We start from the raw sequence: 26,062 nt of genomic DNA on the forward strand, positions 1-26,062 counted from the left end.
CGGAAAAACGCATCAACATGTTAAAAATGAATTAAGTGGTTGTAATGGCTGTAAAAGGACACAGATACAGGAAGTGCGGGGGACATGTCCCCCGTGTACCCCGCGTCCGCTACGCCCATGCCTGTCAGATTGTCTCTCTCAGCTCTCTCTGGAAATGTTTTCCTGCTCTCCTGCTGATTCAGTCCTGGTTTTCTGCTGAGCCTTTCCACACTTTACTGAAGTAAAAGATCAGAGGACTTCTCCTGGCCAATGATTATTATCTCCTAAAAATATTCGTGGCAAGAAGAATCGTGGATGTGTGAATGAATTAAAGAGATTACAAGAAGAATAACACAGTTTTATTAAAATTCAATTTGGCTACATTTATTCGAGCATGGTCATCTCTGAGAGAAATGAAAAATTCAATACTAATACGTCATACATTTTAGGATTTCTTTCATCGTCATCATCAGTCCTTCATCACCTTTTCAATGGGATGAATAAAGTGGATTTTTTTTACTCTCAAAAATACAGTGTTTTCACAATAATCATGGTATCAAAAGTTCCCCAAATTTAGAATTTCCAGTAGTTTCAAAGGAAATAAGACAAAAAACAAAACACTTGAATTTTTCCAAATACCACAGACGCGCTCTATTCATAGTTTTGCTCCAATAGTCAATGACAGAATCATTTGTACTAAAATATATCTATTTGTGAGGAACTCTAATACTGTACACTACAGTATGAAATAAATAAAATTAGGAAATATAAAACGAGTCACATAAATAAAATGGTAAATTCTCAAATAAAACAAAAAAAAAAGAAAAAAGAAATTTGTGTTGGAAAATTCAACAAAAACCAAAAAGTAATACTGACAAAAAATACTGTCATGGAACAAAAAAATACAGAAAATTGCACAAACATATGTAAACTAACAAACTGCCGTCTACCTATGCTAATACTGACGAATCAAAAACAAGATGAAGTACTCATTGTTCATGTGAAGCAGAGCAGGGAGGACAGGTGATGGACACTGTACAGGGATGGCACTTTGCAGAACAGGTGAGAGGTTTGCATATAAGGCTTTCTCTGGAGAAAAGTCAACACACAAAAAAGGCTCGGTCCTTTTCACGTCTGTCTTTTTCACACGGAGCCCTTTCATATTCTGCTCCCTCCTCTCCTTTTTAAGACTCACATCGACATTTTATTTTGAAAATCACACAGGTTTCAATGTTCCTTCACATAAAGAAAAAGAGGCCCAAAGTCGTGTGGTTAGTTGGCAGAAATAATAAAAGAGGATCGAAATAAAAAAACGTCACAGTAAAAGGAGACAGAAAATACAACAGTAACACTGACAGGAAGTGACACGAGTGTTCGAGGCTTTTTTCCCTCTTTTTTCTTTTTTATTTCTTTTTTTTTTGTAGTGATTCGGGGAGTCGAGTGCAATTTCCTGATGTGGGGTTTCGAACACAACAAGACACAGGAAGTTAAGAACGTTATAGCACCACACAGCTTTTAGGCCTTTATAATACTGTACATTAAAAACAGCTTCACTTCATTTCATTATAATGATAATCATTATTACTTCTTTTCTTTTTTATTTTTTGCATAATGTGGATTTTTAAACAATCCCACCCAGCTTCATGACGTGGATGTTGGCCATTATCGAGTTGCATCTGCAGTTAGGGACTGCACCAAAATTATTTGGGGTGTGAGGAGGAGCTGTTTAAAACAGGCCTCCCTCCCAGTGTTAGCAAAGGAAGCATGACCTTCACTTGATTTCACCTAACTTCATGCAGCCGAACAAGTCGTGATGGTGAATTCTGTGCCAAACAGTTCATGACGTTTCAACGATCAGTGCAATTCATCTGCATTTCTTCACGACTTGTTTGGTTCTAGTACTTTGATGACGTGGTGAGGACTCACAGCTGGGTAGCTAGCTAGCTATAGAGCCAAACACTCGCTAGCCACCAAGACCATGCTAATGCTAATTAGTCACAACAGCTCCTGGAGTTTCTCTCTCTGTTTTGTTACCGACTCAATATGACATCATTGTGTCTGCTGCAGCACGCTAGTTAGCCCAGTTAGCCGAATGGTTAGCATCAACAACTAGCAGCGAGGACCCACAATTTATTCATGAGATTCAAAATTTTGGACTTAATTTCTGCCATTTCTGAAGTTTTCACCGGAACTTGAGTTACTAATAACATTCATTCAAACGTTAGCATAAGCTCTGTAATTAAAACAAGCAAGAAGACTACGTCTGGTAGCTAATGAAGCAAAACAGGTTCAAACGAATTTGCAACCTGTTTGTACGTGTCACCGATAATGAGCAACGTTTGGTAAGCATTTTAACGATTGTAACGGCCAGCGTTTGGTTTACAAGTAGAAACTCACCAAAGCAACTTAGAGAATGAATTTGGACATGAAACCGCTTGTTTTTCTAAACTTTAAGGCCATGAAAGTCTAAATAAACCTATGTAAGATATTAGTAACTTGTCGTGAACGTGAATAAAGGTCATGAGTTTTCTTCTGCTACGAATATTAACGCTGAGAGGGAGGAGCTGTCAAAAATCACAGATGGGTGGTCTGAATGTGTCTGACACAGATCAGAGGACACCTTCACTCGTGTGTCTTACAGGTGAATGCTGGAATCGCCTTCAGAGAAAATGTAGAACTTTTGTCCACCCCTGATAATTTGTGTACAGTTCCTTAGAAATAAAAAGCTCTTCTTCTGCGTGGAGCCAACGGGACAAATGTTCGAAAGCTTTTTTAAATTGGTTTTCCGGATCAGTCCTCCTGGTCCGACTTGCCGTCTGTCCTCCCTTCTCGTGAACTCTCGTCCATCAGCTGCGTCGTGTCTTTGCCCTTGTCGTCCCTCGTTGAGTCCATCTGGCTCCTGCTGTCGCCTTCCTTCTCCTCCTCCTCCTCTTCCTCCTCTCCTTCCCTGAAACTTGCCTCCTGTCTGTCTGTCACCTCCTCGTACGTCTTTTTGTCCACTTTCCTCTCCTCCCGTCCTCTTCCCTCGCCGCTGTCCCTCAGGATCGTTCCGCCGGCGTCCTCCTGCTGGTCCTCGGGGTCCGAGTACCCGAGCGGCCCGAGGCCCTGCAGGTAGGCCCTCCTCATCAGCAGCTCGGTGGGCTCCAGGCCACCGACCGCCACACCTCCTCCACCCTTGTCCCTGGCCTCCCTCTCGGCCGCCTCGCGCTCCTCCGCCTCCCTCTTGCAGTAGGAGTAGCGGTGGTTCATGTGCTGCGAGTACGAGCCTGAATGAGAGAAGCGCTTCCCGCACTTGTCGCACTGGTAGGGTTTCTCTCCGGAGTGCAGGCGCGAGTGTTCGATGAGATGGTGTTTGTGTTTGAAGGCTTTCTTACAGATCTGACACTGGTGAGGACGCTTCCCTGCAGAGACACGACAGACAGAGCAGAGGAAGAGTCACGACAGGACCATGTGACATCGCAGAAGAAGACACATGATTCTGCTTTAAAACAAGACACATCCTGAACTTCAGCTTCATCTTCTCAAACGTCCTTGATGGAATCCGTCAATTCAGATCAATATGCAACATTTGATCAAACACAATAATCGATCAATGGAATTAAGTCATTTTCTTAGAATGAAACTTTTCTGGAGACATTTTCTTGAACTTTCGTATTTTGTAGTTTTGTCTCATCACTGAATGATTCTTGTCAGATCTTGTAAATAATAATTATCAGAAGTTACGAGATCTCACTTGTCGTAACCACAAATCTGTCATAAGTGACTCAATGATACGAATGTCACAATAAGAAGAGACCAGTGATGAGGCCTGAGGGAACGGACAATCAAACCAAGTTTGAGGTTTGAAGTTTTGGCTGAAAAACTGCTGATGAAGTTCATCATAAACTGGAAACATTAGAACTATTCATAATATTGGATGTTTCAACGGACGGTCAAACTTTGAGACTTCCTGTGATGAATCACTGTGAGGGCGAGGCTCAAACAGGCTGCAGACACCAAAGGATGAAGGTCAAAACACCAAAGAAATGATGGCTTCTTTCATTCTGGACTTTATTCCTAACAGCAGAGGATCTGATCCATCACCTCGTTGAAGGCCTTCGTGTCTGTTCTTATCTGAGTTGTCCTGCTGATGCAGGAAGTTGATTTGGTACATTTCTCTTCTTCTCTCTTACCAATTTGATCCGAGATGAAGCAGATTGGATGTTCGGACTTTGAACTGTGTGAAGCCGTTTCTCACCTGAACGTTCAAATTCTGACTTCCTAAACTGACTTCCAAAATAAGACCCCTGGTTACTCTCTGTCTGTTGCCACGGCGACGCCGAGGTCAGACAAGATGCCGCGAGGCAACATGACCCCGCGACAGTTTGATGACATCACAGCACCACACACACACAACACACAACACACACACACTACATTTACTACAACTCCATACGAGCAGAAATGTCTTCTCTCTGACTCTGTACAGGAAGCTTCAGTCTGCTGCCAACCGACAGGCTGAACGCCGTCCAAACACACGGCCCACGCACACATGCACCAAAAACACGGCTTCACCCTGGCAATGCCAGCACACGCACACACGCACACACACGCACGCGCACACACACACACACACACACACACACACACACACAGAAAAAAACAGCTCCTCACAAACACACATGCAGGCAGATCGTAGCCACAAATAGACACGGAACGCCTGTAACATCCACCATAGCTGACATAGTTTACTGTAGCACACACAAACACACACACACACACACACACACACACACACACACACACACACACACACACACACACACACGGGGTGGCAAAAATAACCGAGACAGTGGATTCCTGCTCGGAGTGACTGGGGGGACGGATGATGCAACTGAGTGAAAGAGATGAAGGTAGACTCGGTCACAGCTCGTTAAACTGTGTGCTGCTCAGGTGAGAGCCTGCGTTTGTGCTTTCTACCAAACTTCTTTGAAAAAAACACTCGTTATCATTTTATGCATCAGATTTGGTGATTAAAACGAAGTTAAGAGGACAGAGCTCGCCTTGTTCCCTGCCAGCCGCCGTTCAGAGGACGAACGTTTTGCCGGCCCGATTTTGTTGACTTGCTCAGATTTTGCTGATTTGGTCTCTTCTGAAAAGAAACACTCTGAACTTTTATGCCCAGCGGTATGCCCAGCATCAGTAACACTGGCATCGAGTGATCGAAGTTTGGCTTTTCATTTCAGCATGAATACTTCTTTTGCTTGCAGATGACTAGATCTGTTCCCCATCAGCTGGAAAACACAATGGGAGCGCAGCATGAAGCCGTACCAGCTGGACGTGAAATAGACCATCCTATTTGGTCAAGTGAGGTGTCCATTAAAAGGTCAGAGTGCAGCTGCCATTTTGCAACCAGCAGATAAAACTTGCAAGATTATTATTACATATCTGTAATATGAAATAATGAAACATCTTTCGTAGCTTAAAATCGAAACACTGTTCAGCCTGAAAACGTTTTTCATGATTCCTACACATGATGGCAACCACATGTAAGAGGTGAAGGCAGGTCATGTAACCAAACCAACCAAACTTTTAACCAAACTTTACTTAAAAACTAAATCTAATGTATTTTTAAAGTTTTTTAAGAAGGTTTATGCTGAGAATTTTCGTTCCAATGCATCAGCGTGGAGAAGACAGATGACGGTTATTGTGTTCGAGCGTTCCACATCTTTCAGTCTGTGAAAGATTCCAACAGAAATCAATGAAGCTGATGAGGAAAAACATGAAATATATTGACTTTGAGCGGTTCTCAGGTCAGTTTGTGTCGGCAGGTGATCACAGTCTGGTTGACTGACGTTCTACACGGCGTCCCAGCTTTATGGAGTTGGGGTTGTACTCACAGTCGTGTTTCAATATTCAAGGGTTGACAGATAGTTCAACTGTCAGATGTTTACTGTGTGTTCACAAACTGTTTGTTTCCAGTTCAGAAATGGAAGAAATGGACCATCTCTCTGCTGTAATGAATATTTCCTTTTGATCTTGCCGTACAGCCGGAGTACACCCACATGCAAACATGCACACCTCCTCCTCCTCCTCCTCCTCCTCCTCCTCCTCCTCCTCCTCCTCTCTCAATCTCCTCTACACAAACACATCACAGTGTGAATGAGATGCCAGAGAAAATATTGCTTATATTTGGGTGCTGAATGTTTATGTAATCCTCTCCATATTAAATGATCCCTACCCCCCGCTGAAAAGAAAGGAACATGTTAAAGGCCATGGTTTACAAAGAACAAAACAGAAAAAATAACGGCAGAGAAGAAGAAAAAACTGCAAGCTGGTGAGCTATGTGACTACATAAGAACAAAAAGGATAGGATGAAACCAAAATTTGTAGACATGAGATACGAAGGGAGAGGGCACAAAAGCATCGGGGGTGGGGTAAAAAAGAAGTGTCCAAATGTTATATATACCTGTGTGCTCATATTTGTGTCTTAGGAGGGAACTGGTCTTCTGGAATGTTTTGTCGCACAAGTCACACGCGTACATACCACTTTCAGTCTTCTTAATCTTCTTCCTGGAGAGCAGCGAATCGCTGTCTGTCAGGTCGTCCAGGCCTGACAGATAGTCTGCCGTCCCGTCCAGCAGCTCCCCCTGAGACACAAAGACAGATCGCTTCAATACGCCTGATAATCCCACACCTGTCGACTTCACGCTCAGAGACACCTTCTGGTTCAACCCCCTACCGCCTCCATGATCCCAAGTCTGGACAGAGCTTAAAAGCCCAACCTGGGTAAGTCCCCTTCATCCAGGAGACACTTAAAAAAAAAGGGGGGGGGGGGGCATATGGGACGGGGAGGTTTTGAATGGTATTGGGATTGTGTTTACAGATAAAAACAGATACCAGGTGATTTTTCACAAGACGGAATTATGGCTACAACCAAGGAGGAAGGAACTCAACAGAACTGAAAAAGTGACGCTGATCCGCAGAAAAACGACATCAGTCGCCGTTGAAGCTGCCTTTATTCACTGAAGAAGACAATGGTCTATTAGTGTCTGTTGGTCATATCACACTGTCTCCTCAGCAGATGGAGTTGCCCAGCTGCTATTGAATTACAAATGTCCACATGTCCATTCTCCTGAGCTCTTGACTCTGTTGACTTAAAGGTTAAGGTTGAAAGTTGACTCCTGATCTTGAAAAGAGCAGTTGATGGGGGCATGGTGGCGTTGGACTGACCATAAACCACAACATCCACAGTTTGAGTAAGCTGCATCTCCTTCACCATCTTTTGCTTTACATAATGTTGATTTACCACCTCAAAACACACAACATTACTGATTTTGTATCAAGTCCTCATGCCTGCAGCAGCATGAGCAACAAATCAAAAGAATAAAGTGATTAATTACAAACTTTTATTGAAAAAATGAACAGCAGTTGTATGGTTTTTGTTCTGATTCAATTGGGTGTGTTATTGGGATTTAATAAATTTAATGTGCACAAATATAATATTGGTAACCTCACAACCTCAGCGCAGATAAAACTGTGTGCACCCCTGTGATCTCTGGCGCCTCCCAGGTTGGGAGCCACTGATCTAGATTGTTGGGTGGTTTTACCTGGAAACCTGGTTTCCGTTGGTACTTTCTCCTCTGTTGCATTTCAGCAAATGTGGCCGCCCCAGTAGCGTAGGTGTAGGCCATGTGGGGCAGAAAGCTCATGGGGTCTAGACCTGGGTAAGGTCTGAGGCCCGGGATGGTGGCCTGAGCAGGAGACATGAAGGTGGGTGGAGGAAATGCTCCGTGAGGTGGCAGAGAGGTGTAGACGGGACCACCAGCAAAAGGATTAATCCCAAAGATGGGACTCGTGCTTTTCTCTTGCTGATGGACTGAGTTCCCTCCACCATCAGAGCCCAGGCCCTCCTTCTTGATGTTGACCAGATCTAAGGGCCCAGACACCTGTTCTCGTCCTTGAACGTTTCCATTGCGCTCAGTGATGAAACCATTGGGCCTGGGTCGCTTTTCTCCCATAGAGATGAGCTTCTGTGCCATGTGTTTGGGCAGCGACAGATCCAGTGGTATATCCCCATGCGCATCCTCAGAAGTTAGGCTGTTTGGAGTGTAAGAGCTACTCTGAGAGTTTTTGGAGGAAGTAGAGGAAAGGTTGAGGGGCGACGGAGTGTTGCTCCTCAAGTGGTCCAAGGGGTCTAGAGGTTTGTCTCCTGTTGTCTGCCTGCTGGCTGTAAACTGGTTGGCCCTTGTGAATCTATGGGAGGCGTCATCTTTCATGAAGCCTCCATGTAAATCTGTGGCAGGAAGTGACATCGGTGACTGGCTCAAGCTGTGGTTGATATCCAGTCCACTGCGGTCGGGAGGGGGCGTTTTTTTCCTCAGACTGCCTCCTTGGTGGTTTTGGCTCTTCCACCTGGCAAACCACTCCTTGACAAACTCCTGAGGAAGGCCTACAGCAATTGAAATCTTGAGCAGTTCCTCTGAGTTGGGCTCAGTGTTCATGGCAAAGTAGGCCTTAAGCACCGAAACATGGTCCTTGAAGGGGTTGAGGGGGCTGATGGCTTGCTCATTACTGGACAGCTCAGAGGCCATCGCCCCCCTGCGGCTGGCAGGACTGCCCTCAGCTGGCTGCAGGACTGCTTTGATCTCCTCGTTCATTTTGCACAGGTAACGCTCGTGTTGATGCAGTGGGATTGGCCCTGGGAATGTCTCCTTGCAGTATTGGCAGGAGAATGAAAGGAACTGGTTCTGGTCATCGTGGGATTTCTCCTCACTGCTGAGATCAGTTGAATGGTTTGGCTTCTCCTTCTTGATGTCCACTTGCCTCTTGGAGTCGTCAATCAGGCTTTTGGCCTCGTTGACCTTCTCCAGCGTATAATCGATGATGCTCTTTGTGGGGCTGCCGTGACCCACCACCTGGAAGCCAGCCTGGGCCAGCTTCTGCTCCTCCATCTGGGCCCCCAGCTCCTTCATGTAGGCCCTGAGCTTGGAGATCTCCTCTGGGTTCCCGTCCATTTTCTGCCTGCACACCGTGTTGTCCACAATCTGAAGCACCTTCTGCACTTCACTCAGGTTGTTCCCAAAAGGCCCTGCATAGCCCATCAGGGGGAAGTCTAGCCCCATGCCTCCCAGATGTTGATGGGGGCTCTGGGAGGAGCTGTGGAGCGCCAGGGGGCTTCCGCCACGGCCATTCAAGTATACCCCTGGTGACCCAAACCCGTGCTGAGAGGCCATCAGTAGCCGGTACTCATTGAAGTCCATTGGCTCGGCTTTGATGTCGAGCTGAACCTGCTGGTCTTGAGGGCCGAGCGCTCGCCCATTTTCCAGTTTGTGGCGGAGCTGAGCAAGGGTGGGGCTTCCAGGTGATGAGGTTGTGGAGTTGGGGGAGGAGCCAGGCTTGCCGTTGCTTCCGTTGCGCACTCGTCCATTGACAGCGATCAGGCCGATGCATTTCTTGCTGCTAATGTGGGAGCTGTAGGAGCCAGAGTGGGAGAACCGCTTCTTACAGTTGGAGCACTCGTATGGCTTCTCACCTGCAACACAACGTGAAGTATGGGTTATTTTTTGGCTTCAAATAACTGCTGTTTTATTGAGTTGGCAGTTATTTTATTTGATTCTGCCGGTAAAAACTTTGTTTCTGTGGCCTGTAATAATTTGAGCTACTTTTTTTAGCATTTGGGCACTTTTTGCCAGTAAAAAAAATCAAGCTTTATTCTCATGAACTGGTCCCAAAAACCTTAACCAAACAAATTCATTCGGTTAATATTTACACAGTACACTAATAGGCCCATTACTTTTTCCCTATTTCAAATTATGATCTGGCCACATTTGGCGGCCTGTGAATGCACAATGTTTCTAACCTTGCTAGCTGAGCGGCTCTACGGATAATCAGGTCCGTCAGTCAGTCCACCACTTGGTTCATGGTTCAGATGTTCATGTTCCTCTCAGGATGAACTGTAATAACTTCATTGATCCTCTGACTTGTACTGACATTCCCATCAGCCTCAGCCTTAGTATTGTCACTGTTAGCATGTTAGCATGTTGATTTTACAGTGCTGATGCTAGCGTTTAGCTCAAAGCACTGCTGTGTCTATGTCCAGCCTTGTTTTACTGTTGAAATTGTGGTTTTTGAGATGCTTTTGAAGTTCACTGTTTATTGTCAAGATGCAGCAAAATATCATCATCTCTCACTGGAGACTGAAGGAAATAATGTAATAATGATATATTTACTTTTTATCTCGCACTTTAAGGTGACTTGGCAGGTTTGGCAGGCATATTACATCATCATTATCACAGCAAGTTATAGAAGAATGACTCGACAAGAAGGTTTGAATATGAATCATTGTGCTCAGGATTAGCGTCACTGCTGTGAAGGAAAATGTACTAGAATCAATTATTGTTTGTGAATTCAAAGAAAAGTTTCGGGTTGTTCTGTTTGCGCTCAGCTTTGATCTCGTCCACATGGCTGAATCACTCACAACGAAACAGGTCGACCGACTACTCAGAAAATGTCATGAGTCATTCAGCCGAGAGTTGAACAGGAAGATTATTAATTATAAGATGTGCAGTGAGACTTTGTGTCGGAGGGAGGACAACTCACCGCTGTGAATACGAAGATGCTCCTTCAGGTGATGTTTGTATTTGAAGGCTTTTCCACATTCGCTGCATTTGAACTTGCGGTTTCCAGCTCCTTCGTTCAGCAGCGGCGGCTGCAGACAGAAAAACAAACAGCAGAGTTATCATGTGATGGAGGATGAGTGGGAGTCGCTGAGCAGAGAGGGAAGCAGATTACAAGACTGTGGAACAGAAGCTAACGGGGAAATTTAATAGCATTTAGCAAAGCAGATCTGATAGTGAGAGAAAGATTCTTAAACTCTTTCTATCTGCATGACTTTCTGAGAAACACTGAGGGCTGTGTTTGTTCAGTTTGTCGTGTAGGTGCATTCCCACCATCTGAAATGCAAATTCAGAGATAAACAAACACAAACAGCGTCTCCCCCCAGACTGTAGCCCATGTACAGAGCTGATGCTGATCCAAATCATTTAACATGCAGATGATTGTTGGGGGGAGGATAAACTCTGGTTTCTACAGAAGAATCATTTCTGTTTATTTAATGGCAGAAAAGTTTCAAAAACCTTTTCTGTGTTTGCTTTGACTTTCTTGTATTTCCCAAAGTTAAAATCAAACTAATGACATGAAAAACATGAAGGCAAATCAATATGCAGGAGGAACAGCAAAGTGAATCCATCACCTCACAAACTGGAAGTCTTCACTCTCAGAAACATCTCAAAGACAAAGAGACTCGACACGATGAGGACTCTGGCAGGTCAAAGGTTGTGTTTCAACAGCTGGATTCAGAGGCCATGTCCTCCGGTTCCACTCAGTTACACATTAAGACCTTTAAAGGTCCTCAAATGGTTCTGAAGGTGGTTTCTTTAGAAGAAGGAGCATCTGTCAAACAAGGCTGACTGAACCTGTTCAACATGTGAAACACCGATATGTGTAGATACTCTTCATCATCTTTCATTGTTTCTTATTTCCAACCAAAATACAGCTGGAATGTTGGAAAGTGTCAGACTCCTCGTCAGGTAGAAAATGGCTTGTCATCTAGATTAAAGAACAATAACAGTGGCTCATTTGTGTGATCCTCAGTGATGTTTGCCGAAATGTGAGTCACAGTAACTCTCCTCAGTCTCAATTTAACAGTTTAACTCAGAGGAAGTACACAAATAAACAAGCACTTAAAGTCATTTGGGGATTATGAGTCTTTAAACCAGCAGGGAAAAGACCATCTGCTGCTGTCGAGCAGTGGGGGGGGGGGGGGGGGGGGGGGGTCAGGTATGCAGACAGGGGGTTTGGTGATCTGACGAGGTCTGAAGCTGACAGGCTTAACTCAGGAAATCTCATTATGATCACAGTGTCATTGAAAAATTGAATGATTCACCTCTTAGTTACTGAGTCTAATGTGAGTTTTGGATCATGATCGGCAGCAAACAGGAAACACTGAACAGCAGCTTATTATCAGCTCAGAGTTTAAACGTGTTTAAAAGGACACAGTGTGAAACCTTTGAATTGAGAAAAGGTCTGTGTGTCTCCATTAGTGATAACTTCTGATCAAATCTGCTCCAGTTTCAGTTCCAACAGCTGACGTAAAACCTGAGATGGCCCGAGGACATCGAGCTGCTCGCACATCCCACACATGCAGTGCTCAAAGAGGGGGTGGGGGCTACAATCCAGCTGCTAACGAGCAGGACCGGGTTTGATCACAGAAGAACAAACGAGGTTTCAGTTCCTGACCTGACTAGCTGAACTGGGTGGGATGTTTAGCACAGAGACAGATTCGGTATCTTCGGAAACTTTAGCATCACTGCTAGAATTTCCAAAACTGGTCTGAAAGTTCGAACGATGGCAAAGAGGATTGAACAAAAGTCTTCAGTCATGCTAGCAGCTCCGTGAAGCTGCAACACAAAGAAAACCAAACTCCGACAGGAAGAGGAGAGCGAAATATTACAGACGGTGATATTTCTACTAGCTTTGACACACTGTACATAATAATTGTGACTCCAACTGACCAGTTTTTCATTATCAATTAATTGGCTTAATCAAGCAAATGTTTTACCTCTAAAAAGTGAAAAATATCTGTTCTTGTAATATTGTTTTATCTGACTGCTGGTTCTAAACCCAAAGATATTCTGTTTATTGTGATTTGCTGCAGTGATCAGTGATTCTGCAGCCAAGACGCTGATACCACTTACCATTTTGGGGCATTTCTGCGATCAAAATAGCTTCTAATCACCTGTCACTCAATCAGCTAATCAATTAATAGCCACCAAAGCCCCATGTTGGATCCGCCTATGGTCTGAATCCGGCAGGATTTAAAGAAACAGGACTTCCTTTTGATTGTTACACATCTAAATGAACAAAAATGAGTTGTGGTGTTCCCCAGGGCTCCATCCTCGAGCCTCACCTGTTCGATTTTTACGTGGCCATAAATCATGAAAAACGGCAACATTTTTTACTGCAAGATTTACATTCCATATCATCAAGTGACTGTTGTCTCATGCAATCAGTTTTATTCCATTTTAGCTCATTTTTACACTGACACAATTAGTCAAGCAGCAAAAAATCAGTCTGCTTTAAAAACTGACAAATTGCTTGTGTCATTTGTCTGTGATAGCACACTGAACGTCTTTGGATTTTGGACAGCTGGTTGGACGTTTCGTTGGATGAATTGAGTAAATAAATAACTGTCAAGTTAATCTACATGTGATGAGAATAATTCTTGGTTGGAGCCATAGTTTTTATTTTCTATTTCACTGAATTATTATTCCTAATTCTTACATGTACACATGTAATCTGATATCTGATCTGTATATATTTGATATCTGAATGTAAAGCACTGATCAATAAACTCCTGCTTTCAAAAACTCTTCCACTCTTCCCAAAGTTTCCGAAGATGCCAACTGATCCAGGCTGAACTTTGCTGAAACGTGACTAAAATGATGCACTTGACATGCAGAATATTTTCATAGAAAAATATAAATTTAAGGGAAATTTAAGGGGAAAATCAGGTGGTTAATGTCAGTTTAAGGAGCCAGTGATGACACGTCTGTCACGTTAACACAGAAGAAAAGGCAGAGGATTGTCCAGGTGTATTTTACCTGGTCTCTGGTGGGTTTGTGCGTGGTCATGTGACGCTCCAGCTGCGAGCGGTGGCTGAAGGTGTCAGCACACAGCAGGCAGGTGAAGCTCTCATCGTTCTTCTCGTGGCGGTATTTGATGTGTTCCTTCAGAGACGTCAGGCGCTTGTAGCCGCGGTCACAGTACGGACAGGTGAGCAGCTGGGCGAAGTCGTCAGGTGTGCCGGACAGCAGGTCTACAGCCAGAGAGAGGTCAAAGATCAGGTCATGGAGACTATTGGACAAATGGGTCATTAAGGATAAAAGTTCTTGATTTTTCCACTGAGCAAAGGTCACTGACTCGGACCAAAACTCATTTTTATCTGTTTTTCCTCGTTTGTTTCACATTGCTGCTGATGGCGATCTTCATGCATGAATTCAACATTCTGACACGGTCATCAAGTCAGCTTTTATAGAAGTGGACTTAATGTGGTCTGATGGTGGTTTGTCAGAACTGGTGTCGGTGTCTTTGATGTCGACACCCAACATGATGTTCGTGTGTTGAATCTTTTGTTTTTATGTTGAGTTCAGTGTTCAGGGTTTGACCTGGATCCTCCTCTTACCGTGCTCACTGTCGTCCTGTCCGACGGCCTCAGGCGTGCCCAGTCGTGTCACCTCCTCCGGGGCTTCTGGGTAAATGATGGCGGTGTCACTGCGCTGCAGGTACTCGGCGATGGTTGCGGGGTGACTGTCACTCTCCTCTAGTTTACGCTTCAGGAAGTACTCGTCCAGTTCAGAGACGCCTTCCAGTCGCTTCACTGATGACACCAAACAAACACGTTTAGACTCTTTAATGCACAGAGACCATTTCCAGGCAGCGCTACAGCGAGGCCTGTCAGACCACCACAGTCTGACTCAGGTGAGCTCGGTCCAGAGAGTCCTGTATATGTATGTATACACACACACACACACACACACACACACATATATATATATATATATATATATATATATATATATATATATATATATATATATATATATATATATATATATATATATATATATATATGTATGTATGTATGTATGTATGTATGTATGTATGTATGTATATGTATATATATACACACACACACACACACACACATATATATATATATATATGTGTGTGTGTGTGTGTGTGTGTATATATGTGTATATATATGTGTATGTATGTATGTATGTATGTATACATACATACATACATACATACATACATACATATATATATATATATATATATATATATATATATATATATATATATATATATATATATATATATATATATATATATATATATATATATGGGGGGATGGAGGGTGGGGGGGGTTGATCTGTATTGATCTCACCTGAACTTCCCACAGTGTGCAGAGTTGCCTCCGGGCCAAGAGGCTCGCGCTCGTCCTTCCTGTCATCTGTTGAATGAGAGGACAGAAGGCAGAGACATTTCTTCATGTTGTCCTCGGCTGAGTTTACATTCGGTCTCAGGTCTGAGGAGGACGCCGGACTCCCTCCTCACACCATCACAATCTGAAGGTATTTTCCACACAACTGTGGCCTTTTGTGTTTGTTCCTCCTGGGCCTCCTCATGTGGCTCCTCAACAGAAGTCACAAGTATCACAAGCTTCATTCACCCCTTCAAAGGAGGGACACACCTCCTCCTCCTCCTCCGTCCCACACAACAGCCAGAGAGAGGGAGACGGAGGGAGGAGGAGCAGTGCCTCCCCCACCATCCCATAAGCCTTTGGGACAGACGGCAGAATAAATGCATGTGTAATTTTACTGTGTAGAAGAAGGAACGAGCTCATTGGTTTTATCTAACCTGCATTTCATTAAAACGTCATTTCTCAACAGAAAGGTCATCGTTAGCGTCGCTCGTGATGTGGTGACGGCGTTTTTGACCTCTGACTCAGAATATCGCTCTGCTAGCTAGCCACGAGCTAGCTAGAGTGGTCTTATGTGATTTTTATGTGTCACTTTTGATTGGTTAACTTTCATCACATGAGAGATAAAGAACGATTAAAATGGAGAGAGACGAAACCGAATATGTCAGAAAGGGTTCTGACCAATTTAACGTTTAAATAAAGTTTCTTATTTTAAGTTTCAAGAAGACACGTCTATACTCTTTCCTCTTCTCTTTCTATTTTCACCCACTGCTCCTCCTGTCCTCCTCGTGTCCTCTTCCTCCTCCTCCTCCTCATCAAATGGACGCTGCCGTCCGTCAGTTACAGCGTCTGTCTCCCTGTTTCTGTCTCTCTGCTGGTCTCATTATTCATGTAAAGCTCCAGATTTCATTCAGCTCATTAGCCTAACCAACCCATTTGAATCCTAATTAAAAGAATTTGTGGCTCCGCTGCCACGGACTGTCCAATCAGCAGCTTTGCTTCATCAGCTGCTGCTCAGACGATTGAAAAAGTGAGGACTGTGTGGACTCAACCCCGGACTCGCAGTTGAAGCATTTATTAATTGTTGACCAACAGCATCATTTTTTATGCTTTAGAAGTTTTTATTTAGTTTTTCACGTTTAATTGATGAAAAACTACTTCTTATTTTTCTGAATTCTTTTTCTCCGCTGACAATAAAAAATCTCACAGCTCCACTTGCTAGTGTGTGGAGCTTTCAAACATATCTCTTAGTCTTCATCCACCTGTTTCATATAAGCAACTACTTCCTATCATGTGACTGAGGCGCCACAGTGGTCGAGGATGAAAGCTCAGAAAGGCCAGTAAGTGGCCTTTTAGGGGAACGTCATTAAACACAGGATGCAAGAACAACTCAAATTCTCTGATTCTCCTGTTTTTCTGTATTTTGACCAACACGCTTGCCGACGAGCATCACACACGACTCACCGGCGCTGTCCGGGTGTCCGTCGGTGTCATCTCCGAGTCTCCAGCGGCAGCGATGGTTCTGGAGGACCTCCCGGCCCTCTGAGCCCTCTGAGGACAGAAGGGCGTGGCCGACCCGAGGCGACGCCTCCAGAGTGGGCACACCGGCCGGGCTGCCAAGCTCTTCATCCTCGCCTCCTCCTCTACCGCTGCCGTTAGCGAGGCCGTTGTCCTCAGAGACCAGCGTCCTGTCGTCCTCGTCCGTTTCTGAACCCGTCTCCAGCACATTCTCATAGTTCAACACTGCAAGACAAACACAACACCAGCAGGCATGTTAGGTTTCAACAACAGACAAAAACCAGGAGGAAGAGGAGGAGGACAGGGGGAGGAGGACGAGGAGGAGGACGAGGACGAGGAGGAGGACGAGGAGGAGGAGGGCACATTCCTGGACTGGGAGGCTTTTTCTGTTGCACTCTCAAGGGACCGTGACTGAACATAAACCTCATTCAAATGAGAAGACTGCAAACTCTGATCCTTTACTGAAGTAAAAGTACTAATACCACGCTACAGGAACCCTGTGTTAGCTTATCTTAGCATAAAGACTGGGAGCAGGGAAACAGCTAGCCTGGCTCTGTCCAAAGCTAACAAGATCCACCGTTGTTTGTTTCATGTGTGTGAAAACTGAAGTGTAAGAACAGAAAAATACTGCAGTGTAAGTCCTACACTGCAAATATTACTCACTGAAAGTACTCAGCAAAACGTCACGTTCAGTGTACAAAAGAGCGTAATCACAGAGGACACTGAGGCCGTTCTCTCTATTGAGTGCAGCCCCATTGTGACATCAGAACTGATCAATAGCAATCAATAAATTAATCAATAAGCACCACTCTGAGATGGTGAGGAGCAGCCAGGCTCCAGGTTCCTGCTGGACTGGTTCCACTAACAGCACTGACTAAAGATGTGTGTGTCTTTGATCCAGGCGACCAGAAGTGACAAATGTTCAGCTGATGATCGCTGGTCGTTGTTCACGTCAACAGGATTTTTCAGAGGACGAGGTCCAAACGTCCCGCTGGCTGATACATGATCCAGCAGACTGGCCCAGAGATAAACCTGCTCCACACTGTGGTGGAGGTGAAGTGAGGGGGATGACATCATGGGAACCAGCTCGCGGGGCCTGAAGAGAACAATTTTCAGCTTATTTTCCCGTCAGCGTGGCCTAATAAAGCCATATTTCCACCATGCGTCTTATCTGAGGAGGGGGCTGCCGGCTCAGGAGCGAGTGGGAAGTGGCTGAAGTGAAGCTTTTCCTCCTCCGGGGATTTTATCTGCTGCCAGTTTCCAAACTGTAACCCTTTACATCCGAGTGGCGCGCAGGTTCCCAGGGAGGAGAAAATAAAATACAGCCTCTGGGCTTTTCCTTCCCCTTCGGGTACACGGAGATTAGGCCGCATATCTGCTCATAATATGATCTTTGTCTGCGGCACTTGCCTCCCGGACAACTGCACAACAGGTGCAAATTAAAAAGGGGATCCACGGTGGGCCGGGCCGAAATCTGCTGACCTGGGCTGAATACCAAGAGCGGGGGCGGGGGTGGAGGGCGTGGGACAAAACCGGCTTTAATAAGAGGTGTGACCACCAGGATTTAGGGGGAGTTCAGACCGGGTAATGCCCTCTGTGATCAAAAAAAGAAAAGACGAGGGAAAGAAAGAGCTGAAAAGTGAGACGTGAAGGCTCGTTGTGTGGTCGAAGGTATATGTGAGGATATAATATGATCTCGCTCGACGACGCAACCCCCCGTGGAACACCCCAACCCCCCCACACCCACTGCCGCTGTGCTTTTTAACTTTTGGCTAAAAGCATTTGTGACCTGCAGCAGACGAAGACGAAGAAGAAGCAGAAATCTGAAGTTCCTTCACTGCCTTTTGTTCACAGTGACATTCAGACCAAAGCTTAGTTCAGTTCTGATCACAAACACAAAATCCTGCAGACAAAAACACACACAACAAAAACACAACGAGCAAATCACACCAACTTATCGACAGATTTCTGAAGTTCAGACAAAGTTGGAGGAAACGTCGCACTGAAGACGTTCAGACACAGGATGAAGAAACCTGAAACTACCAGACGAGGTGTCATTAGCTGCCAGACCTCATTCAAAAAACACAAGAAATAAGGCGTGAAGACGCCGGACAGACACTGAGGACACGGAGGTCTGATGAATGCTTCATTCATAGATCACAAGTAATAAGAGTTATCAATCACTTCTAATCACATGATTTTCATTAAAAGGCAGCAAATGGAAATACTACAGTGAAGTATAAGTACATGAAATATGTACACAGTTCCTGGTTCTGCTCGTGTATTTTGCTGTTCTGCACATTTTCTTCATTTCTTTTATTTTCAGCCAAAAAGAGGAAAAATTCCACCTTAAAACTTAAGCCGGTGACCAGAGTTTAAGGTGGCGGGTTGTTGAGTGTGAATGTGTGTGTGTGAGTGTGACTGTGAGAGAGTGAGTGTGTGTGTGTGTGTGTGTGTGTGTGTGTGTGTCTACGCTGTGATTGGTCGCTCTGTGTGTTGGTGGGCAGCAGGCACACACACACAGACGCACTGACCTCCCAAACAAAAGCCATTCACGGCGCTGTTTGCCTGCCGGGTCACATGACTCTGGCAGAGTGGCAGATGTCACCGGGGGCAACGCAGCCGGCTCATCTGAAAACACTGTCCACCATTTTGTTCCTACACACACACACACACACACACACACACACACACACACACACACACACACACACACACACACACACACACACACTCACTCACACACGCACACACTCACTCACACACACACTCTCACACTCTCTCTCTCTCTCTCTCACACACATACACACACACACACACACACACACACACACACACACACACTCACACACACACTCTCTCTCACACTCTCTCTCTCTCTCTCTCACACACATACACACACACACACACACACACACACACACACACACACACACACTCTCTCTCTCTCTCTCTCTCACACACACACACACACACACACACACACACTCTCTCTCTCTCTCTCACACACACACACACACACACACACTCTCTCTCTCTCTCTCTCACACACACACACACACACACACACACACTCACACACACACACTCTCTCTCTCTCTCTCTCTCACACACACACACACACACACACACACACACACACACACACACACACACACTCTCTCTCTCTCTCTCACACACACACACACACACACACACACACACACACACACACACACCTCTCCAGTCAGGCTGCAGCTTCTTTAAGTGTTAAAACTTTGATTTCGTCCATTCTGACGCTCGTTCTCGCCGCCGCCAACTCGCCGTTCCTCCGCCGCGACCCGCTAATCTCACAGAGCTCTATTGTGTCACCGTCACCTCTGCAGCCATCGACTCTTTGTGTCCATTCAGGGAGTCGAGGACAAAGCAGCGACAACACATCGCAGGGCATTACCCCCCAAAGCCCCCCCCCCCAAACAGGGCGACTTACAAAGACACATTAATCTTCTCCCCCTCCTCCTCCTCGCCCTCCTCCTGCAGTGTCGTCATCCTCTCCTCCTCAGCACCAACGTTTTCTCTCTGCGCGCAGGAACACGCCGGTGTTTTAATGCGAACTAATGCCGCCAGCTGTTTCTGAGGGAGGGGGTGAACGGGGGAGGGGGCTCCGAGTTTCTGGGCAGGTGGTCGAGAGAAGGTACGTTCAACGGATCGGACAGATGACCGAAGGAAGACATGAGGACAGGAGACGCTCGACAACAAACATGAACACAACAAACACGACACGAAGACGACAACAAACACAACAAACACGACAACAAACATGACAACAAACACAACAACAAACACTAACATGACAAACACGACAAACACAACAACAAGCATGACATGAACACGACAACAAACACAACATGAACAGGACAACAAAAACAACAAACACAACACGACAAACACGAACACAACAAACACAACAAACATGAACACGACAAACACAACAACAAACACGAACACAACAAACACAACAACAAACACTAACACGACAAACACAACAAACACAGCAACAAGCACGACACGAACACGACAACAAACACAACATGAACAGGACAACAAAAACACAAACACAACACGACACAAACACGACAACAAACACGACACGAACACAACAACAAACACGAACACGACAAACACAACAACAAGCACAACACGAACACAACAACAAACACAACATGAACAGGACAACAAAAACACAAACACAACACGACAACAAACACAACACGAACACGACAATGAACACAACAAACACAACACCACACGACAACAAACACGACACAAACACGACAACACAACAACACGACAACAAACACAACAAATACAAACAAAACAACCACGACACAAACACAACAACAAACACAAAAACAAACATGACACGAACACGACAAAAACGGTAACAATCACAACAAATACAACACAAATCTAAACTGTCGACCAAGCTTCCCCTCCAACTGTTTGTCTGTCGAGCCCTTTGGGGGGGTCACGCCCCTCAAGTTGAGGAACACTGTCTTCAGTAACCTTACAACCACTTATTGATGATTATTGATGAGTGTTTTCCTAATTGATACTTTTTAATTTAAATGTTTGTGTAGAAAAAAGCTGGAAACAACATTTTCTGTTGATCAACTAATTGAGATGTTCAGTCGTCATATAAAACATCCAATCAGTGTCAAACCTTAATGTGAGGCTCAAATGATGGCAGCCAATCACCGCTGCCCATTCAATCACACGCCAGCGATCACGAGCGAGGAGGGCGGGGCTTCAGAGCAGATTTTCAGCCGTTTGGATGACGACAAAGTGAACCTGTCAGACGTCTTGTCCCTTTAAAGCAGCACATTAGACATTTTATTCCTCTCTGGACCGAGCAGGTGTCCACACTGCGTTTCCTCCGATAGATCGATCAGTATGTCCACAAATGGCTGTGACTGCGCAGCGCTGGTCCTCGTCCAGGTGCTGCATCCACATCCTGCCGCTCGCTGAAAGGTAATGAGAGATGAAACCAGCTCGCTCTCTTCTCCTCTCTCTCTCTCTTTCTCTCTCTCTCTCGCTCTCTCTCGCCTGAGAGCACATCACCTGGGCGAACAACTGGGGGGGGGGAGGGGGGTAGGTAAGGCTCTGTGGAAATGAGGTCGCTGCCTAGCGGCTACAAGCTGAATTGATTCCTCACAGACAGGAAACACTGAGGCAGGTAACACACACACACTGACAAAAGTATGTGGACAGCTGACTGGGACATCTGTATGGAGTCAACCCAAAGGTCCGTCCATATACTTTTGGCCATAATATGTATTTATTTATGCTGCGCTATGATTTCCCTACAACCTCATTAAAAAACAAACAAACAAAAAAACATGTCCAAAAGTATGTGGACACCTTTTACATGCAATTAAGGTGGACTTTGTCTTGATACTTTTGGCCACATAGTGAATGTATTCCACACAGCTTCTCTTCCATGGTCCAGCTCATCAGAGGTGCTGATGGGGTTCAGGTCTCAGACCAGTTATCCAGACTGGATCTGCTTTGTGCTGAAGTAGGAAACAAGCCAACAAATCTGATCCAGCCCCCAACAGCACAAACAGAACCAGACCAAGTGTCCACTTACTTTTGGACACATAGCGTACAACTGAATCTGTGTTTTCTATTAAAAACATGTTTGTATGAAAACAACCTGCGTTATTGCAGCTTTCTGCACAGAAAGGCATCAACAGTGACTGAATTAAGGCCCCATTTATATGCAGGGGCCCCGGTGCAACAGGCTGGAAACGCCAGCAGAGAGAGGACAGAGCTGGGAGACTCCCCCACCACCCCCACCACCCCCTCCACCTCCACTGACACGAAGCCACCATCTGTGCCCGATCTCCGCACATGTCACTGTTGTCAACAAATGTTCAGGGGCCTCCACCGGCCCCCCACCCACCAACCATCAGAGTCAACAGAGGCTCCCTGTTGCATCTCACGCTGATTAATATGAAGGAAACACGAATCATCCTGTTGTGATTATTGATGATCAATTATTGTCATATAGCATAGTGCTTGAATGTGGAAATAATTACACACTTAAATTCTGATTCATGTATTTGTATGTGAGGAAGTAGAGCTCTGGGGTGCAGCCAGATTTGCGCTGCTGCCTCTTCAACATCATACAGGAGATTTTCCTGCACCTTCCTGGACTTCCTCCTCCAGGCAGGCTGTCCTGAGCACCTGCTCAAATCCAAAGCTCAAGGAGGCTTTCAGGGCGTCTTTGTTGCACTTGCTTGCTATTTTTCAGCTTGCCAAAGAAGACTTGGTTTGGCTGTCTCATACAGGGCATTCCATTCCCATGTCCAGTCCATCAGGGCTGGGACACTGGGAATACCGGCCTTGCAGAGGACTGCTGGGGATTCTGTCCTGTCACTTGATCCTCAGCAGTTTCCTCAGACCGCTCAAGCCATAGCCAGGCTGTGCTGGCTTTGTCAGTCTGATGTTAATTTCCTGGTTTCCTCGGTGGAAAGAGCACTTGGTGTTACCAGCGTAGGACTGGATGTCCTCAGCGTTTGCTCACAGCCAGGTGTCTTGTATGACTCCTTTGTCTTGTAAGACCTTCAAGCTTGAGCTGCTGTCATTCCGGTTTGCTGTATGCAGGTGATGTTGTTCATCACAGAGTGCTTGGATTTCTGCATTGTTCTCATCAAACCAGCCTTGACGTACATGTAAGGGAAGACCAACTGATTTGAGGGATGCCAGATGCAGCACTGTCTTCAGGGCAATCCAGTCCACCTCAGTGCCTCTATGCACAAAGCTTAGACACTCAGGTGCTGTTCTAGACCCTCAACAAAGGCCGGTCCGCTGTGTTCCTGTTGCAGGTGAAGAATGTTATGACGCTTACACGTTGTTTTTCCTTGGGGGCATCTGGGATGCTTCCTCCAGATCCAGACTGTCAATGGTCAGTCCAACATCCAGGAACACATTAACCTTTGTCCTTCGTCACCCTGACATCCTGCCAGTTGCTCCCCAACATGATGACCTGGTCAACCAAATGCTGGTGGTGTGAAGGTGGATGAATCCATGAAGTTCTCCTGCACTTCAGTACATGGAATATCATGCTGTTATGAGTGAGACAAAACTTGGTGTCTTCAGGTTTCACTGAAGTCAAGTATCAGTAGCTGGCTGTGGCACCAACGTTGATGTCCAGGTTAACATGAAACAGTTTTTGATCTGGTCAGTGCTGGTCATGGTGGGGCATTGGCACTAATGATGCCCTTAATTTCAACAAACAGATTAGCACTGTCGTTAAAAACAGCTTCTTCCAGTTAAGGATGCTCACCAAACTCAAGCCATACCTTCCTCGTGGTGACTTTGAGAGAGTCATTCACGCTCTGATCACGACCAGGCTGGACTACTGTAATTCTCTGTATGTTGGCCTCGATCAGTCTTCTCTCCGCCGGCTGCAGTTGGTCCAAAATGGTGCCGCTCGGCTTTTAACTGGGACTAGAAAGCGGGTGCATATAACACCAGTCTTGGCATCGCTTCACTGACTTCCTGTTCATTTTAGAATAGTTTTTAAGGTTTTATTTCTTGTTTTTAAAGTTTTACATGGGTTGGCCCCACCTTATTTAGCAGACCTTATTCAGGTCCACAAACCTATTAAAGACCTGAGGTCGTCCACTCCAGTGGTCCTGGAGGTCCCCAGATCCAGACTCAGGACTAAACTTTGGAACAGCCTGCCGCTGCACATTAGGGCTGCTCGGACTGTGGAATCTTTTAAGTCCCAGCTGAAGTCCCATCTTTACTCAGTGGCTTTCAGTTCGGTTGGGCGTTGACATCCTGGCTGCATATATATTGCCTTTCTTCATTTTATGTTCATGTATGTTGTTTTTGTAGTGCTTAGAAGTCTGTAAAGCACTTTGGTCAACTTTGGTTGTTTTTAAATGTGCTATATAAATAAAATTGACCTTGACCTTGACCGAGATAGGCATCAGAAATCAAATCACAGTGGGAGAAGGGTCAAACATCACATCCTACATGTTGAAGTACTAAACGATGACAGTGGAGGAAGACCATAAAGACTGGCGGGTCTGTCCTCGGTCTCCCAACATGCTTCAGCCAAAACCACATTTTATGCGACAGAAGCTTAAGGACTGGGGTAAAAAACTCAGAAATGTGAAGAATATGTGTGAAGCAGAATTAAAAAGAAAGTAATCAGGTCACAAAATTACGTTTCTGTCCCTGATTGATCACATGATTTTAGATGAAACAGTTTCTGTTTGTGATTTCTTACACATGAAAGGAACAACTGAACTAAGGTTCGATTTGTGTGTATTTTCTGGACTGAGCACAGTTCATTCGTTCATTCATTCATTCATTCATGGCAACAGACATTCAACTAACAAAGTTTCAAAAATAAAGGTCGTCTCATCGGACAGAAACAGAACGATGATTCTTATAATTCTCAGAATGGAGATTTTTGAGGATTATTTTTCAAACAAAGAAGAAACATTTCTGTGGCTTCACAAAGCAGCTGATAAACTTCCTGTTTCCTTCAGGAGGAACAATATTTGTTTGGATTATTGCGTTTCTTCCTTCCTGTCTGCTGACCATCAGCTGCAGACCTGCAGAGATCAGATCAGACGGAAGCTGCTCATTTCTCTGGTCATCAGTCAGGTGTCGGATCAGACAGGTGGAGGTGCTCAACACCTGAACTGTTTTCTTTTGGTTTTGCCTCTTTGCTATTGCTAAACTCACAGTTAACAGCCTCTGTCCTGATTGGCTCACAGAGTCTGCCGTTAAGGCCAAGTGACCACATGTCACATGTCAAAGAGGAAACAAGGATAACAGGACGGAAGTAGGTAGGAAAGGAGAGAAGGAAGCAAGAAGAAATAACTTTGGGAAATAAAGATGAGAAAGGGAAGGAAAGAGGGACAGAGGGAGGCAGAGGAGGAAGAATTAGAAGGAAACAAGAGGAAGAATAAATGTTTCTGTTCAACAGGGAGCAGCAACCAGGAGGAAGCGAAGAAGGGAAGAAGGAGGTGATTGTAAGGAAGGAGAGGAGAGAGGCGAGGAAGGGAGCAACCTACAGCTGGAGACCCTCCCCAACAAGTTATACTGTGTGAACATGTGACTGCCTGCTGGATGTCAGAGGTCAAAGGTCATCCTGCCCTTAGGGGTCTGAAGGTCAGCTGCGTGTGTTTCAGATCACTGAATCTGGATAAGATATTTAATCTGTGAACAGTTTAAAGAGTAAAAACATCCAAAGAATATTAACGACCTGAGACCTGACTTGACCGCTGAAACCACATCCGGACTCTGGACTCTGGATTCTGGACCTCCTGTTCCCTACGCCTTCTTTTCCTTCACACTTCGTTGTTTCCTTTCCTGCTTTATACAACCCAGTATCTCTCACACACACACACACACACATACACACTGGATGATGAGCTGAATGACAGTGAATACTTGAGTCTTCTTCCTGTTTCCTGATCACATGACCCCCACAGCAGGAAGTCGGCTGAACTGCTGGCACTCAGACAGCAC

General features: G+C 45.2%; 1 protein-coding gene across 3 annotated transcripts in view; it reads right to left on the reverse strand.

Moving 5' to 3' along the window:
• Positions 1-316: 316 nt before the first annotated feature.
• The window catches only part of zeb2a (zinc finger E-box binding homeobox 2a), a 58,624-nt gene continuing 32,878 nt past the window's right edge, over positions 317-26,062 (reverse strand). For 2 of the 3 annotated variants that reach the window (XM_070976365.1, XM_070976364.1), the window contains exons 3-10: positions 16,472-16,750; positions 14,972-15,037; positions 14,204-14,398; positions 13,623-13,837; positions 10,561-10,669; positions 7,569-9,493; positions 6,428-6,608; positions 317-3,380 (exon numbers count right to left, since the gene is read on the reverse strand). In XM_070976365.1, coding sequence (XP_070832466.1) covers positions 2,770-3,380; positions 6,428-6,608; positions 7,569-9,493; positions 10,561-10,669; positions 13,623-13,837; positions 14,204-14,398; positions 14,972-15,037; positions 16,472-16,750 — 3,581 coding nt within the window. In that variant the 3' untranslated portion in view covers positions 317-2,769. The remainder of the gene's footprint in view (positions 3,381-6,427; positions 6,609-7,568; positions 9,494-10,560; positions 10,670-13,622; positions 13,838-14,203; positions 14,399-14,971; positions 15,038-16,471; positions 16,751-26,062) is intronic. The other variant, XM_070976366.1, reaches the window with a different exon arrangement.

Source organism: Chaetodon trifascialis, chromosome 12, assembly GCF_039877785.1.
Source record: "Chaetodon trifascialis isolate fChaTrf1 chromosome 12, fChaTrf1.hap1, whole genome shotgun sequence".
NCBI classification, from domain to species: Eukaryota; Metazoa; Chordata; class Actinopteri; order Chaetodontiformes; family Chaetodontidae; genus Chaetodon; species Chaetodon trifascialis.